The sequence below is a fragment of the Anopheles coustani genome, unplaced genomic scaffold (genome assembly GCF_943734705.1).
Source record: "Anopheles coustani unplaced genomic scaffold, idAnoCousDA_361_x.2 scaffold_12_ctg1, whole genome shotgun sequence".
In the NCBI taxonomy this organism is placed as follows: Eukaryota; Metazoa; Arthropoda; class Insecta; order Diptera; family Culicidae; genus Anopheles; species Anopheles coustani.
Window position 1 is genome coordinate 685,460 of NW_026525384.1, and position 19,612 is coordinate 705,071.

At 38.8% G+C, this 19,612-nt stretch overlaps 1 protein-coding gene across 1 annotated transcript; it reads left to right on the plus strand.

The window, feature by feature from the left end:
• The first annotated feature begins 5,843 nt into the window (after positions 1-5,843).
• On the plus strand, positions 5,844-8,934 carry LOC131271208 (uncharacterized). Its single transcript, XM_058272602.1, has 2 exons — positions 5,844-5,889; positions 5,933-8,934. The coding sequence occupies exons 1-2, from the start codon at positions 5,844-5,846 to the stop codon at positions 8,932-8,934; spliced, it is 3,048 nt and encodes a 1,015-aa protein (XP_058128585.1).
• Positions 8,935-19,612: the final 10,678 nt, after the last annotated feature.

A 19,612-nucleotide genomic window follows, 5' to 3' on the forward strand; every position in this document is an offset into this window, starting at 1 on the left:
AGAAAAATAATATACCCTTACTTTCCCCATTAAGATCCTCATGAAGTATTCGTTTAAACACGTATCTTGTTTTAGAGGCATTAGCGATTTTCATAAAGAAAAGTGTGTAGCTTTTCCAAATGTATGGCAACATCAAACAAGATATGTCAAAAACGCATTGCTCGATATCATGTAGATGAAAGATTCTCAACGCTTTATTTTAGTCCTATGCTTGATATATTCAAAAATCTTGAAGTTTTGCTGCAAAAACAACGGGGCAGGCATGACCAACAAGGTCGTTACGCCAAGAAGAAGAAGAAGAAGAAGAAGAATTATAAAACACTTTTCTTTTGTGACTCTTCAACTCTGATTATATACCAGACCATTCTTTCATTATTTCGTCATGGTTGTAAGACTAACCCCGTTCAAATTTATTGCTATTGTGAAGATTGATAATCCTATAGAACATTTTTAAAACATCTATTTAAACTTAAACTTAAAATTTAGTACAATCACTTAATCTCTAGCCCTTGGAGGTTCCTCCGCGGCCGCGCAGTAGCTATAAGACCACTCCAATACAGTCGGGTTTAAAAGGTATTATTAAACTAATGGGTAGGTACTATAGATTTTTTAGTTTGATAAACGCAAATACCCTTTTCAACCAGTTTAATGACCTGAATAGTTCGATTTGGGATACATTGTTAAAGACAGATTGTCTTTAACGGGGCTCTAAGTCGACCGATGATAAAAAAAGAAGGCAACCAGCTTTTCTCGCCTATGCGAAACTTTATTTTAAACTGCAACAGCCAAAAAATCGTCTGGCTTTCCTAACTCACGTATGACGAAGAGATCGAAGGCGCATCCTTCGATCCTTTTTTATAATTTCTAAAAACATCGCCGTCGCGGCGACGTTTATGTTCGGCCAGCTTCGTTGGACCGAAACGTTTCCAACATACATACATTGATTGGAGTTAACTAGCAAATATGGTTGAAAGATTGTCCAACATGTCGGAATTGGACGTAGTAGTTCAAATAACGTTGCGCACCATGTCCCTTTTAATAAATAAAACTAACTTAATATCCCAAATAAATTGCGACCTAACTTAAACTTTTACAATCAAAGAAATTCAGATGTTTCCTTCATCTATTGATTGGTTTGATTGCTGCCATGGTATAAACAAGTCGTGGGAATATATTTTTTTCTTTCAAATTTGCTAATTAATATTAGTAAACGCATGTTTAGCTCTTCCATATACTCTCTCTTTCCAATATTACCATTGAAAAACACGAAAATCGGGGTGGTCTTATAGCAACTGCACGGAGTGTATATAACAACAAATTTAAATCAATACTCGTTTTGATATGTGTGACTACGATTCTTTTAGGATCTGATATAATTTCACCCATTTGATGCTTAATTTTCTGGATGCAACTTCTTAAAAAATAACGTTGTATCTGAAATTCACCGCCCTAGGTTAAACTAATTACCGAGTATGTCAAAATAGATATTGACCAAACGGTAGGAATCTGCTATGTCCATGCAACTGAGATTGCAGAGTAGGAAGTAGGCGGTACGAATGTTTTGTATGTTTCCGGGACGTCTTTCTTGCATAATATCATCATGAGTGATTCAAATAGTCCTTCGGGAAAACGGAAAGGAATTGTCATAGCGAGAGGAATGGAGCAGGCCTAGCGGCAAACGTTGAAGCATTGATGTAGTCTATTGTCAATCCAGCCCTTGAGCGTATTAGGAGTATTAGACCGTTTCCGGCCGTCTTGTCGGTGTACATAATTATCAATAATATTAATAATTGAGCAGCATCGTAGGGTTTCACATATAGGAAACTGTTCACAGACGATTGCACTTCCACTATTGACCATGTCACTAGTGTTTCGGATAGAGAATGAAGAGGTAGAGGTATTGGGAATTCGCAGGAAGCGTTGCAGGTGGTGAGAATGCTTCAACTGCCTGTGTTTATTAATCAAAGCACTGCCTGCAGGAAAATTTAATCTAATTAACTCCTTTGTTTCTTTGCCAGCGCTTATCGGTCATATAATTAAACAATATCAATAACATGAACTAATCATCTGCCTCCACTCGACGATACGAACACCCGGTCAGTGTGAGAGAAAGAAAGAAAGAAAGAGATAGAGAGAGAGAGAGAGAGAGAGAGAGAGAGAGAGAGAGAGAGAGAGAGAGGGAGAGAAAGGAGGAGGGGGAGCTAAGTAAATGATAAAAAAATCCCTCAGTTAGCCTGCGAAGCAAATTGAAATCCAATTTAAAATGCCATTTCGCACTACTTTGTTATGAAAATGAGTATTTTCAGTTGGTTCAATATATTTGATCGATGCGACTCAACAGATTTGAATTATTAAACTGTCCCAAAACAATTTTTATACTTAATTATGGCGACATATTAGATTGAAAATTACATCGTTTGAAACCAATTCTGATCATTAAAATGAAGTACAAAGAAGATGCCTACATTGGTTGTGTTGACAAAGAATGTGTTGGTAAAAATCACATCATGGACTTTAGTATCAATTATTATATTTTGTATAGTATTTAGTAAAGCACGGCTATTGAAATAGGTGCAATCAGTCAATATTATTCATTCTTTTGTTATACATTATAATATTATTGACACAACCGATATTATCCATTTTCTACATATTTCACAGTATCTTTATGATTAACTTAGTTAACAAAAAAGAATTGTCATCAATTGATTTGAAGCAACATGCTAAGTTGCAGCCATTTAAATATGTATCAGAGCAAGCCTTCCCTTAGGGATGCTTAAACTTTGAACTGAAGAATGGGGCCAAAAAAGTCGAAGACATTTTGCATTATACCGGATATTAGGACACGCTTAGCCTACCTACAGTACATATCATTAAGATGAGGAACAAAAGAGGATCCTTTTCAATCAGAAGAACATACATATTAAATATTAATATTAATCATAATACGATTTCCGAGATATTCAACAAATCGTTAGCATATGAGGAGTGTAGGTTAAAATTGATTTTGTATTTAAGCAGAAAGCTTCCGTCAAAACTACCAATAAAGCCACTAGATGACCGTTGTGTGGTGGTGTTAATTCTTAACCAAAATGATTTCAAAATTAGCATACTGAATCAGTGGTATTGGTTAAGTGCGCGCTAGGCCCATTAGCTCTTTATAGAAGTTTTAATAATGCTCTGTTTTCTTTCAGGTGGAAGCGAGTATGGTACTGGACTGCTTTTAACAAAAGTATCGTTAAACTGTACAGATTTCAAATATTTAACAAATTAAATACCATCACAAATACGGTACACATTAACGGTACAATTTTACCCAAATAATACATATCCTTGTTAATTATATTTTAATTATGTTAATTATGTTAATAAATAAAATACATTATTGAACAAAAAGTTTGGTAGAGGCAGAGTTCCTAAATATTTGGCGCTTTTTTATGGGAGTTACTGTTACACATTTAAAATACACATCTAGACTCCAATGGCGGTCAGTGTTGAACATTCGCTAGCTGCGTTTTAAATCAAACTAGTCAAATCTATTCGTTATCACATCTATTCTATATGGCTTCCAAACTTATGCTTGAATCTTGACATTTTGAACGCGTCTAAATTTCAGCATATTTACACTTGTAGTTTACCGTTTGTTTGTTTGCCACGTCATCGAACCTCCCCTATCTGTTGGATGCAAACTAATATTCAGCTAGTTCAGCTTGGATGGTTGGCCGTAACTAATATCATGCCTAAGTTTTTAACACATTTCAAGACAGTTCCTAAGAAGAACATGAGCCCGTTCTCTTAGGCGATAAAAAATGGCATATTTTGTTAAGTTATCATTATTTTTCATTGAGCATTTAAAGGCTTATCAACCAAGGTTAACATATTTCCGAAAGAAGTTTTTTGCAAAGCAAACGGTAAGTGAAACTTATCTGCTCGTTTGTTCATCCTGTTCTTCCTAACTGACCCTTCGAAATGGTGGCATATTAATTATTCTCCAGAAAATCCTTTCTTGCATACTAATTTTGGTTTTGTTTGACCAGCTTAGAAGGTTCCAGTTTAAATTTCGGCAATGGTGCTGCCGTTTATCTCAACCCTCATATCAACAATGCTTACGATTGCTTCTTAGCAATGTTCTTAACACGAAAAGCTTGTTCAGATGGAAGACCAATAAACATAAAAAAGTAATAAAATGTCATGGTGGAAGTCATTGAAGAAAGGCTTACCTTGAGAATTTTGAACTCAGAATAATGTTTTCTTAAGTCCATTCTTATATAAATTAAACAGGCGGTACAAAAGCAACACAATATATGCACGATACACTGTTTTCAGGGCCAGTTCGTCCGTATCAAGCTGTTCTTTGCCGGTAGTAGGCAGTCAATTGCATGCGCAAGGCTTTTGTTTGGCATCGTTAGGAAGCACTTTGGGCTTGTTAAGTTTAACTTTGCCGTTATCGGTAGCAACATTGGTGCGCGGTAGCAACATTGGTAAAACAATCCTGGAACTTTTGACAAGAGAGAACGCGACCTTTTTTCGGCGCACCAATGTTGCTACCGATAACGGCAAAGTTAAACTTAAAAAGCCCAAAGTGCTTCCTAACGATGCCAAACAAAAGCCTTTCGCGTGCAATTGACTGCCTACTACCGGCAAAGAGCAGCTTCATACGGACGAACTGGCCCTGAAAACAGTGTAATTTCATATTTTTTCACACATGAATTTCACATGAGGTAAGTTATGCAAATGTTGATGGCAAATGTTAGTAGTAAATAAAAATTTACCAATATGACGTTAAACACTAGTTCAAAAATTTTATTGTGAACGACCAATATTTGTTACTGGACAATGACTATTTCATTCGTTTTTGTGAGTGAGATAACGATTTTGTAAATGTAATACGTCTTACTATACATCATTGAAAATCGAACGAAAATTAACGCTAAATTTGGTACCCGAAGTGTTCATGCATAACGGTGATCAATAAGAGATGTTGATAGCCTCTGTTATCTCTCTAATACCAACACGATTCGCATGCCTCAATGTTTCACAACTTGTCAACCGAAACGTATGTAGCACTTTTATGTGTGTATTTTCGTGTTAGAGTGCACTATGAAATGCACTCTCCACAACACATTTATCTCGGTTACTTTCAACACAGAGTTTGTTTTAAACTAAACACTAAAAAAAATTTAAAATTAAAACAATCAAGTTTTATTTTTAAATCCTCTACCCACACCAAATGACTCATGAGTTTCAATGAATCAACTTTGGACCTACAGTAAAATTGATATTTTTCACAGCGACTGTGCGAATTGCACATTATTCACCATAATGTCGCTCGGTTTCGCAGGTCAACTGTTTTGGATCTAACACGTGGCTGATTGCGAAGCATTGTTATCAGCACGCAATGAGAGTGACGCTGTACTAGATAAGAAGACGCTTAGTATTTGCGATAACATTGCAAAGGCATTGATTTTTTCGCTCAACGCACGGATCGTTGCCACAAGGTTCAGTCATATTTAACATCAGAAATGGTTGGTTCCAAGTCCAGAGTTGCTTGAAAAAACTATACGCTAGCCGCAGCTGCAACAAACTACAATCTTACTACGTGAAATCACTTGAGAAGGCACACAACTATATGATGTGAAGAAACAGTGCCCAGTAAACGGAATGAAACATTGTAATGTGCGATTTCTTCGTGATAAGTTACATTGAGGAAAAAACAACCCAAATGCATGAGAAATACGACCCAAAACATAAGCTTAGTAATGAATAATTCGATAAGTCACATGCGCTGTCGGCGCGTAGTGATATATACCAAATGGGATCAAACATTTTTCCGGCAATCGTAGATGTTCCATCCAGTCGAAAGGTCACGGACCAATGGCGGAATCTCGAGTAAGAAGCATTTTTACTGTGCGTTGTGTTTATCTTTCTAAAGTTAACTTGGCAAATATTGTGTTTTTACAGAAATTATACAAGAAAAATCCTGGCTCCGGCACGGAAGGTTATCTCAACCAATTACGCCTCTCAACGTTGTACTTTTCCCGACTAGCGGTCACAGGAAAACCATTCGAGATCGGCGTCGAAGTGGCCACGGCGGGTAAATTCGATGACATCGTTATGTACTTAGAAGAAGAGCAGCAGTACTGCTTGGTTCAGGCGAAGCATAAGCAGGACGAAACGAAACGGATCATTCTAGATGATTTGCTTAAAACGACTACCGAGTACAGTCTGCCGAAATATTTTGATTCGTTTGTTGGTTTGAAGCAAGAAGTGTTCTACCAGGCCGGACGACTGAAATATATCGTGATCTATACCAACCTAAAAGTGGACGAAAACGTGATGAAAGTGATCGAGTCAGTTAGTCCAAGCGAGGACACATTTTTGAAGACTCTGAATGTGAAATGTGCCGGAAAAGAGCCAACGCTCTATCGTTTCAATACCAATTGCATTGATTTCATCGAGCAACTTATCGATCGCATTTCACCGATCTGTGAAGTGGCACGAAAGCTGGCCGAACAACTGGTCCAGCGGAAAAAGATTTCGATCAATCCAAATGGAGTGTTTCACGAATTCCATAACCTCCTCGTGCGTGATGTGTTTGATCTCGAGCGACAACTTTTCAGCGAAAAATTTCTCTCGTGTGATCAGGAATCTTCGATCTACGTACAAAAATTTCGATTTCTACTCGAACGTACATTGCGTTCCATCTTGAAAATGGAAGACTTTTCCATAACCGATCTGAACCAACTCATTATGTCAGGGAAACTTAAGCTACTGTTCGAACCGGGATTTTTGTGTAAGTTAACTAATCAATCAACTAAATCGACCAAGGACTGGATTGACTATCGAGTAAAGCGCGCGGAGGTGATAGAATTTTTCAAACATCTCATTTTGGCTGCCGATCAACCGAACTTCATAGAGTTGGAAGCCATTACCAAGATGGAAGTGTTCGGTTTGAAGGAATATGTTGACGAATATATGCGTGTGGTGTTTGATCAAATAGACCGTTGGATACGCGACGGAGAAGGAGTGTTCTTAAACGCGAACGACTGGAACACCATCTGCAATAATTCACGGGCGCGAATAACCGGGAAGAAGTGGTTGCTAAAATCGGAAGAATACCAGAAAAACAACCGTGCCAGTGGGTATATTTTTGAAAACAATACGTTGATAGCACCGCTGGAACTATTTCTAAGATCTATCGAAAACGATATTATGCTAATGTTGGCTACTCATAGCGTGGAAGTCTGTGCCTCGCGAGTACTCCAAGCTTTGGTTACTCTCGACAAGCAATTTGTAGTGTTCGAAACGCATTGCTTTCATGATAGCGAAGACCTGGACAGCTGTGTTACGTTTATTAAAAATCTCTCAAACAAAGTGCTCGTTATCGTGTGCAATGAAAAGTGTTGCCATTCGGTACTGAAAAACCACCGTTACAAATTCAATACATTTAAAAATGTCAAAATGGTGTATATAACCACTGATAACATCCAAGGAGAAAGCTTAGAACATATTACGTATATCCATCGCGATCAGTTCAGGCTTGGTGATATGCGCGAACAGTCGCGGCAAAAGCTATTGGAGAAGCAAATAATGTTACAGAATCGTCTCGTGCGTCTAAGTGATCTTTTAAGTGAAGAGAAGGCACTAAGCGTACTAAACATGGAGTTTATATCACAGCTTCTCATGGATCAAGTTGAGCCAATTGTATATAGCTTTAAATATCAGTGCCAACTGAAGGGACATTATTTTAGTAGAACGTTCTGCAACGACCATTCGTTGATGGACGAGGATGGGTTCGAGGAGATGATGCAAAGTAACCGGGCTATTATACTTTCAGATGTCCCTGGTATGGGTAAAACAACGTTTTTGCAATGTTTTATAGAACGACTCTCTAGTGCACTACCCGATCATGTAATTTGCCTGATGCACTTAAAGTTCTACACAGAAACCCTCGAAGAGATTACTAAGCTCAACGCACAGACTCTGAGCGTCAACGACGCTGTTCATTACGCCACAAAATGCTTTTTTGCCGGTAGCTCCCGACTTGGGCAAGAGCTCTTCCGTAATGCTATCCTTAATACTGGAAAATTGATTGTACTAGTAGACGGATACGATAGTGTCATCCATCGCTACAAGATATCAGTCGAAAAAGCATCGCAACTATTCATGCAACAACCCTTCCGAATAAGAAACCTACTGATTGCAACTCGCCCTCATGAAACACAACATCTCTGCGAAGCGCTTCCACAAGCCAAGGTGGTTTCAATGAAGCCGTTGCATGAGGAACAACGTGTCGAGTTTCTCCGCAGATGGTGGACATGCGAGGAAAGCTTGGATGCTTGCCAATTGATACAATTCCTTGGTGCTACCTACGGCGACTGGATCGTGGGCATTCCATTCCAGTTAAAGTTGCTAGCAGAGATTTATCAGGAAGATCGGACTGCCTTTAGCAGCTTTGGAGGGTTGTTGGAGCTTTACTTGGAGAAACAATTCTATGAGTCGAACCACCGGGCGAACCATATTATGGGTATCGCTCAGCAGCGGATGGCCGCTAACACCTTGAGGCAGGCTTCACATGAAGGTCACTGCGCCCTTGCTGCACAGCTGTCCTTTTTCCCCGCAAAACCAGTTAATATGGCAAGCTTTGGGTACCTACTCGATATTGGTCTGATCATCTTGGAGGGCAATCAGGTGAGATTCGAGCATCGTGTATTCCAAGACTACTTCGCGGCCGAAGCTTTAATGGTAGGGTACTTTTCCCATCTCGATGACAGTCGGTTGCGGGACATCTTGAATGATCCACACAATCAATTTCTTTACCAGTTTCTTCTGCATCACCTGGGTAAGGTTAAAAACGCTCATTTCCGAGCGCGTTTCGAAAGTATCTTACCACAGAATCTAGCAAGTCAGCAAACTAGTAAAGGTTATTCATAAAGCTGATGACGGTTAAGAAACATAAATTTCTACGACTACCACTGTTGTATTTGGCCAATGCTTTCTTTGATTGCGTTGAGAAGAAGATAAATGTACTTATGTGCTATCATGTCACCGTTAATTGCGATATCAATCATTTAGAAAGGTATTTTCTAATGAAATAGCTCTGGAACATATTGAAATTACAACACGCAGACTAAGGTCGCTCGTAAAGGTATTTATTGATGGCCATTACAACCCATGTAATGTTTGGAAAGACGAAAAGTCAAAGTCTTTAAGATTGATCAGAAAACAAAATTGAAAGCATTATAATCTACATTACCACAATAACCTGCAGGTTATCACAATAGCACAGTCCTGTATTACTTAGGTAACAAGGCAAAGTTTTATGATTAATTCATGTAAGAGTATTTTAAACCAAATAAATAAACTACGGAAAATTTATTTATTATGTGTTTTATTAGCTTTATACTTATTAGTTTTTTAACAGAATGTTTATTTTAATATGAGTGATTAGCATTATACTTATTAGTTTTTTAACAGGATGTTTATTTTAATATGAGTGATATTTTCACTCCGAAAAAGGTTGGGAGTGTTACAGAATAGTCATTTTCAAAACAAAATTGTTTCGATAATTTGAAGATTATCAGACTTTTAGCTGCCACCAATATAATTCTTATTTTCTTATTCCCTTCATGGTGATTCGTCGTTATTTGATTTCGTATGGCGCATTTCGTCATTTATACGACGATTTATACGACGATTTATGGACGTTTTTTATGCAGTACACTTGATTTTTTTGCAAGTTAAGCTATGCTTCAATAAATCCTTTGTTATTATCCTGCTGTCAATTGGTAATGTTCGCTCTCAGTGTATTATATGCTGTTTGTTTTCGATCATGCTGAGAATGAGCAGCTTTATTAACGAATCAAGTAAAAGAATTTAAAATGAGATTTCTGGGATTGCTGTACCATTAAACTGGTTTGCAAGCACTCCTCAGATTATCCGGTGGTAAGCTCTCCATTAACGCAATAGCAATAGAGGGTTTACTTTAGAAGATGCATTAAGTGCCTTCTCCTTTGTACAAACTATCATTTTAATTCGACGTCTGTTGTCGAATTGATACTAGTTCTATCAGCGCATCAGGATACAAAATTAATGAGCTCACTATCCAAAACAAACTAGCGATAGTGCCCACGATATTCCATAATCTACTTGTTAGGGACGGCATTCAGAATCTATCGATTCTAGATATATAGCGTGTGTCGTAACTAAAATTCCTAATCACTTATCACTAGTTTTGGGTCGTGTGCTACTGTGCTACCCAACACACTCAACACCGTAAAGTGTGGCACCACACACGACATAGAAAAAAATTTTGTTACCACAGTAAAGTTTCATACCGTACCATAGTGTAGGAATAAAAAATATAAACCAGTCTGTGGAATGTTAAACATCTTTATCACATAATTTTTACATTATTATTTTTATACTGCTTTTAAACTGCTATATGAAAATAGGCTATGATTGATGCGCGATGACTGGCTCGAATTGCATATTATATATTAAATTGTTGAATGAAAGTGTGAAGGGGTAAAACCCTTATCTAGCAAACATAATATCAACCCAAATTATGCACCTTATCCAAGTTATTCCTGAAAAACTGTGTTCCAATTTTGTATTGTTCAATTTTGGGTTATCCTTGTTTGTTTTTTTTTGCACGCAGAGTTATAACAATCTACATACACTTGTTGAATCGATCACTTTGAACACATTGACCATTTTGAATCGAATGGATGTTGCTGAATAGAGACGCTGTATGACCGTATGACACTTTACTGTGCTATCACAAATGAACAGCACAGTAAACTGTGTGTGGTACCACAGTACGGCGCACCTGAAAGTGTAACCGCGTGACTACGTTAGGCGTACCATACCAAAAAACTGGTACGCTCCAAGTGTCAAACCAGCCAACCCAGAAGTGCTGGGTTGCATTTGGTATGGTACGCTTGAGCTCGACCGTACCAAGTTTTTGGTATGGTACGCCTAATGTGGTCACGCGGTTACTTGACTCAACAATACTTATTACTAGTGTTGGATTGTTGTGCTACCCAACAATGAAGTGTGGCACCACACATGTGACAGAAAAAAAAAATTGTGGTACCACAGTAAAGTGTCATACCGTTATCCCAATAACCTGAATAATCTACTACATTAGAGATGAATGACCGAATAGGTCAAAATCTCTAAAATAAAAAAAAAAAAAAAAATCTACTACATATTTTAGCTTTTTTTATGTATGGATTTCTATGTACACCTAAAACTCGACCAATATTGAACCGTCGCTTCTGAAACTTTTCACACATTAAGTTTAAGTACTGCAGATGTTGTTGAAGGTTTGTTTGATCACTATTTTTTGATAAAATCATCTAAATTTCACAATTTAAACTCAGTTTTACTAACACAAACAAAACAAGCATGTAAACAAATGTCAAGGTGTATCTACCATAGTTACACTAAGGTTTATACATCGCGGGGAAATTGATGAAATATCAAAAAATTTAAATATGTCGTTATTGTAACTATTAAATTCAAACATATCTTTCAAGTATTAGTTAAAACCATAATTCTTTTCTCAATTCCTTCTTCACCGCGCAACGCCGGGGCGTCAAGCTAGGGGATATATAACCTGAATAATCTACTACATATTTTAGCTTTTTTTTTATGTATGGAGTTCGGTGTACACTAAAAACTCGACCAATACTGAACCGTCACTTCTGAAACATTTCACACATTAAGTTTAAGTACTGCAGATGTTGTTGAAGGTTTGTTTGATCACTGTTTTTTGATTAAATTATCTAAATTTTACAATTTAAACTCAGTTTTACTAACACAAACAAAACAAGCATGTAAACAAATGTCAAGGTGTATTCGACATAGCTACCCTAAGGTTTATACATCACGGGGAAATTTATGAAATTTCATACATTTAAATATGCCGTTATTTTAACTAATAAATTAATTCAAATTTTTAAGTAAAGAGTAAAACCATAATTCTTTTCTCAACCTTTTCTTCACCGAGCAACGCCGGGGCGTCAAGCTAGTATTACCTATTTTTCATATTTTCCGCAGTACTTGAAACAGTTGTTTCATTCATCAAAATACTAACGTTCTAAAAACATATCTTATTGTACATAAGAATATTTCAATTTGTACATCCAGCACAACTGTTCTCTCACCAGTGCGACCATCTAACCAGCATACTTCCACCTTCTACATTGCCTTATTCAAACAAACTTAAGTCTGAAGAAACCACACACTGTTATCCCACGGACAGAAATGGACATTTGTGGGATGAGGTGCAACTTTGGTGAAACGTTTTGACCGTCAATGCCAAACGTAAGTTTCTTGTTAGCCGAACCGCGATAGTTTGTGAGTTCCAGAATTAGACAACACTTCTAAGCGGTGATTTAAGTCGATGTTGGAACATTTAACAAATCCTCCGCAAGCGAATACGATATTTATCTAGAATATGCTTTAAGCTATGACGAATTTTATAAAGATCAAACAAGTTTACAGATGCTTAGAGAACTGTTCAAAAATTGGCCAATAGTAATGAATCATGAATAAGAATTTACAATTTTGCCAACACATGTTTATGGCAGCTTAACAAGCAAATAACAAAACACAGCCTTTGCGAAAGTTCCCATTCTTAGCGCTCCTATTTATGCAAAGCTGGAGCTAGATGCTCTACACATAAACTTTTCGAACTTAGCCACCAAAGCATTATTTGTGAAGTCGCACTTCAGTCACACGACTTTCCTTTGCTTGTCGAAAGCAATTAGGGTTTGCTGTGAAAAGTTTGTACTCATTTGATTATGCCATAGGTTATTGCTGTGGTATATAGAAATTCAATCAACTGCTTATGTTCAAAGTTTGTTGAATTTTATTTATTTGTAGCTGTCATTAAGGATTCGGTGGACTCTGAAACAGTCCTTACAATAATAAAACTATTAATTTCAGCGGAAATGGAATTGTATTATCTGTAATCTGTAATCATAAACCATAAAGTTGGTCATAAATTGCGGCTCTTCTCACTTATGGGTGTTTTATGTAACTAAACTAAAAAACTAAAAAACTTAAAACATATAAATCAATGTGTCCTTACATAAACATAAATAATAGAAGTATTTGAAATCGATGCTTAATAGAAATTTAATTTCAAAATCGGTAATGTGGTCAATATTGGTTGATATAATAGTTTTTTTTACTGTTTTTTATTTGAATTTGAGAATTTTACAGAGGAACATCTATAAAAAGATTACCCGCTCTTTGCCATCAAAACTACCGATGGTATTTTACTTACCCTTGCGAGATAGAACAAACAACCGATCGGACCTCAACGAAAAGAGCTTAAGCTGAACCCATAATCGTTGTCAATATCGAGAAATGCATTTCTAAAATTCCATTAGAAAAATTAAATCAATTTAAGAAATTAAAAAGACGCATGCTTCGAAAGCCAAAAGTCGTCTACCCAGGCTAGAAGTCATGTGGTAAACCAATCGGTTGTCCGTTTCCAACTTTCGCCTGGCTTATAAGCGTGTTTCTTTTTTCAAATTCAATGTATCGGTTCACGGAAAGCACTCTTTGGACCATACTTGAAAAGCTAGTGGTTGCTAGTACAGTTCGGTTTGCAGATAGCTTAGATCCAAGAATAATGCGAGGAGGACATTCCCTATGATTTTCTTTCGTCTGGACCGCATTGAATATTGCAAAGAGGAAAGCAAACTCAATCTAGTTCTATTCTATTTTTAAAATGATTACAAATGCATTCCCCAATACTGAAGTGCGGCCACCAACTATAAATCCAATTTGTCATTGATAGAAAGATTTGTCCTTCCCCAAACTTGCATTTTCCATAACGAGGTAAACTAGAATGGTCCTAAACATGTATAATTGGACTCAAATTTCATTGCATAAGTACAATTAGGAAACCAAAGGCCCTCTTCTAGTTGAATTGGAACTCAAATGTTTATTTACATTACGGACAAATAATAAATTAGGCAAAATACAGGATGGGGAAAGGACAAGTATGTTTGAGAATCATTAAACAAAAATAGTTTTACAACTAAATTTGTTGTGAATGAACTATATGAACTGATTTTCTTTCAGAATTGAAATCAAAAGTAAACCTTAATAATAAATAGTGCAGCTATTAAGCCCAATTATTATTATCATACCATTGAGGACAGCAGAAACCGTTTTTATCTAAATATTTGAAACCAACTGATTTAAAAAATAAGTAAATTGGTGAGTCTAATTCATTTCCGTTTAACATATAATTTTTTGAAGGATTATGTATCTCTTTGCGTAGTAAAACATAACCCAAGCCTCTCATATTTTGTCCGTTTATTGAGTGAAAATTTAAAGGCATTTAAATCCCTCAAGTCAACAGTCTTGTCAGCCCTTCCAAGTACAGCGATGCCTTCAAAATAAATTTTTCTATTCCTTTGTTTAGTGACATCCACGACGAAGTAGTGTGCTGATTTTGTAAATTTCCTCAAAAGCCATTTAAACCTTTACAATAAGGGATATCCTGTACGAGTCGTTTGCCCATAGAAACCAGAAGTAAATTTAAACGAGTGCACGAAACAGTTACCTGATTCGTAAGCAAAGGTGCAGCAATGCATTGCTGTAGGAATAAATAGTCTCGTTTATAAGTTTGGGGACTTAATACACTGGGGATGGATGCATCACTTAGTGCGACACGTTTTCACACTTTCTGTTGCAAGAGTAAAAGAAAATTCTGTAGGTGAACCGAATTTTATTCATGTGAATCTCTTTTCACCAAGTTCTGCATGTTCCATTACACCACTAGTTAAGCACGGCAATTGCCACTATTTCGTTGCTCTACATACTGTCGTTGTATATTTTACTTCAAATGAATTGAATGTTACAATACTAGATAAACGAATGTCTACATAAATTATATGGTGCAAAGTTTAGATAATAAATACAAAAATACATACTGATAATAACTACCTCATTCATTTATTACATATTTTGGCTTTTTTTTATTGCATAGAGTTTTGTGTGCACTAAAAACTCGACCAATATTGTACCGTCTATTCTGTAACATTCCACACATTAAGTTTAAGCACTGCAGATGTTAAAGATTTGTTTCATCACAAGTTTTTGCTAAAATCACGAGCAAATCGGTGAAATATCCACCATTTTAAATATACCGTTAATTCTCAAGTAAAGAGTTACCTATTCAACTATTTCTGTTTATATAAAAACATTTAAGTAATACAGCCTTTTACGATGGATAGCGTAAGCTGAAACGAGTTGATCGCGGACCGAATATGACATCTTGCAATCCTTCATCGCGTTTGTCACCTTCATTAACGATTCTTTAAACTCGAATATGATATCCTTAAACTTCATTATCGCCCTGTCAGATTGGAGGCCGGTTTGTTTTGGGTTTCATAGATGCAAATTGTGTACACATACATATAGAGTCAACCATTCGAAACAGACGTTACTGTTCACAAATTGTATCCACGCTGTGAATCGATTATTTTAAACGATTGAACGGTTCTATTGAATATCTGTTATGGAAATGGTATATGGTGGTTTACACAAATCGTAGGAGGGCCCATAGAAACGGAAATGTAAGATTTATTCTTACCAATCTAATAAGCTTAGATGTGCTTCGGTGAAGGTAATTGCAAGTGAGAATTTCAGATCGCGTGATAAACAAGCTCAGCGAAGGAGAAACAGGATTAATTTGCCCACTGAGGAGTAGTGAGTTGGCCTTTTATTCCCCATTGAAACTGGAAAAGAAGTGTTAGAAAAGAATGACGCGTTGGAGGCACTGGTCCTGCTGGGTGCATATGTGAAAACAAGCATGGTGTCAGCTCAAGACGATGAACAGCAACTTTCACTGCAACGACGGCATTTGATGAAATCGACAATCAACGAACAAACCTACCGCTTTCTGAATGAGCCCTCATTGTTCGAAGACGAGTCTAACAAAGCTATTTATATTTTGTTCATTTTTGTGGTGATCTATGTATAAATTCCTAAAACCCACGCTAAAATGTTGCATACCATGCAAATAATCATGCAGGGCCTAGATTTAAAACATTTTCATACACAGTTCAAAATATTTTCAGAGGATCAGTTTATCTCAAACCATTGAAAAGCATTGTTACATTGTTGTATTGTTTCTTTGGCATGCAATTGAAAGTACACGTTTGAGGTTAGCTATTTCGACCAAACTGTAGTTTTTATTATATTTAAAAAAAACACTTAAAATTTGTTAATGCTGCAAGTCATAAGTAATTAAACGTAGTTTTGAAATTGTAAGTTACGAAAAGTTACCAATGACCGATTTTATTATTATTATTATTATTATAAGATTCTTTATTCAAGATTCAACAGGTTAATTACCACCAATGAATCGTCAGTTTGAACAAATAGTTTACAAAACAATCTTCAGTTAACATTTATAACTAATTACTATGCCAACATTGAACAAGTGATTCCTTAACAGTAACAGAGGTTCGGTTAAAATCTATTATATTGCTAAACTTATTCACAGAACGACACATTGCGAGTATCGGAGCATTTTCAGCGTACCTCGTTGTAGTTGGATTCACATATAGGAACTCATTATTACGCGTAGAATACACAGGAACACGAACACGATTTGGACCAATCATCCCAGACCTACGCGACGAAAAAAGGACTACGATTGGAAACTCGGTACATGGAACTGCAGGTCTCTTACCTCACCCGGGAGTACCAGAATACTCGCAGAGGAAGTGAGAATCAGCGGCTTCGAGATAGTAGCACGTCAAGAGGGTCGCTGGAAGGGAGTCTCGGAGCGCCCCTACCGTAGCGATTGCATGATCTACCAGAGTGGTGGAGACAAGCACGAGCTCGGTACGGCGTTACTTGTTATGGGTGCTATGAAGAAGCATGTGATCGGATGCTGGCTGAACAACGACAGGATGTGCAGGTTGAGGATGCGTGGACGCTTCTTCAACTTGAGTATTAGTAATGTGCACAGCCCGCAGATGAGGCCTATAAACCTAAGATTGGAAGCTTTAACCTGTGGTCACAGCTTTGCGCAACCGCATGCGGTTGCGTTTTTGATCTGTCAAACGAGCACAGCTTTTTACCAAAAATAATACTTTAATGTTTGAATATACCACTTATATGAGCATACAATCTCATTAAAGTCTACTAGGAACAATATTTACTGTTGACATATGAAAACGCAAGAGTCTGCGGCAAGCATCAAACTCGTTTGATGTTTTAGTACAGAAACCGCAAGGTCTTGTGTCTGCGGTGACAGCCCATGACAGCTCCTATCTCTCCCATGGGAAAAAACGCAACCGCATGCGGTTGCGCAAAGCTGTGACCAGGGGTTTAGTGTCCACCAGTTAACCAACGGCCTTCGTCCATGAGGCACATGAACATCCGTAGCACCTTCTTCTAGCATAAACCTCGTTTCAGTTACCCCTGGAGATCACCACAACAGACATATTCCCAAATAGACCACGTTCTAATAGACGGAAGGCACTTCTCGGACATCATCGACGTACGTACGTACAAGGGCGCAAATGTCGACTCGGACCACTTCCTGGTTATGGTGAGGCTCCGGCAGAAGCTCTGCGCTGTCAACACACTGCGTCACCGGCCTACCCCACGCCTAAACACGGATCGGCTGCAAACACCTGCTGTTACCGAGGGCTACGTCACAGCGCTTGGGAAAGCGCTACCGGAGAACATCGGGACCGCCACGATGTCCCTCGATGACCACTGGCGTATGGTGGAGCGAGTCATCAGCTGCACAGCCCTGCAGACACTGGGCCAGTAACTAGAAGAAAGAGTGGTTCGATGACGAGTGCAGCCGAGAAGAACGCAGCGCGTGCCCGAATGCTACAGCGCGAAACCCGTGGAACGGGTTCCACGTAGAACGTGGAACACTACAAACGACTGAGGACACAGCAAATCCGGCTATTCGAGAGCAAGAAGCGCCGCTTCGAGGAGTCGGATCTTCGAACAACTGATGGAGCAACTAACTCATTCGGGGGAAACTCGCCAGTTTTACAGAATGATGAAGAAGACACGAGGCGGCTACACGCCAAACGTCGTAATGTGTCGAGACGTGGAAGGCAACATTCTTACAGACGAGCGAGAGATAATCGAAAGGTGGAAGTGCTACTTCAACGGGAACCTGAACGGAGCGGAATTAGGGGAGTCCAGCTGCGGCGCAGGCAGAATCGAGCAGCACATTAGCCAGGAGGTAGATGACGATGTGCTCCCACCATCCTTGGACGAAGTCACTATTGCCATCAAGCAGCTGAAACAGAACAAAGCAACTGGCAGCGATGGGCTGGTGGCAGAACTATTCAAGATGGGTTCGGTAGAGCTTGCCGTCAGTATGCACCAGATAATTGTGAAAATCTGGGCGCACAAAAGTATACCGCAGGACTGGAAGCTGGGTGTCATCCACCAAGTGTACAAGAAGGGTGAAAGAGTGGACTGTGCCAACTTTGTGCCAACATCGCAGTTCTCAATGCTGCCTATAAAATCCTATCCCAAATACTCTCCTGCAGACTCGCGCCCCTTGCTACAGATTCACAGATACAGATCGTCGGACCAAGCTGGCCACGAGATACTGGAGGGGAGGAACGAGGCGCTGCTCCGGGAGCACGAAGTAGTTACGGAGGAGGAGCTTCTCGCTGCCCGGAGGGACCTCACCGCCGCCGATGCAGCGCTGCAGGAGGCAAGACGACTGCAGCGTCGGCATAGAAGGTGAGGCTTTGTTTTTGGATTGTCCACAGAATGTAGCGAGGAAAAAAACGCCACATTAGGCAGGAGAGAAACTCCGTTAGTAGGGCCGTGGCCGGCACGATGCCGGCACGAATGCCCCACCAAATTCTGCCGCTAAGGAGTGCGTTTGGCGAGGCAATTAGAGCTTCATAGGGATTAGCACCTTTATTGTAATTTTTGTGATATTTAAAACTAGTATTGTAAGGAAATAAATGGTGCGAACCCTACGCAAAAAATAAAGCTCGGTTTGTTGGAGGCAAATCCACCACCGATCATCTTCACTCTACGGCAGATCCTCCAGAAGTGCCGGGGTCACCAGATCCCGACGCACCACCTCTTCATCGACTTCAAGGGGGCATACGATACCATAGACTGGAAGGAGCTATGGAAGACCATGCGGCAGCACAGCTTTCCCCAGAAAGGTGGTTCGGCTGCTAGAGGCCACAATTTTGTTTTTTTTTGTCTAGGGTTTGGATTGAACTTAGCCCCATGGAACTACGAACAACCCTACCCTGGGCCACCTCCCTCTTGGTATTGTAGGCAGAGGGAATGTGGTCCACCTTTGACCCGCAAAACCAAGCTCCTGCCTGATCTACGTGTCGGGTTTACCACTCTCTGCACCCGCTGGTGCTATTCCTTGGCCTGGCTGGTCTTGTGCCAGGCCCTGAACGTGACCGGTGTCCAAGATGTTGATCAGCGATGGATTGGTACCGCGATGCTGTTACTCACCCCCGGTGCATCCCTCCCCAAAGCATCTCAAACATCGAGTAACCGGTCTGTTCCTCTTCCTTGCTGAGGCCAGTCCGCAAAATTATGCTCCTGCATAATC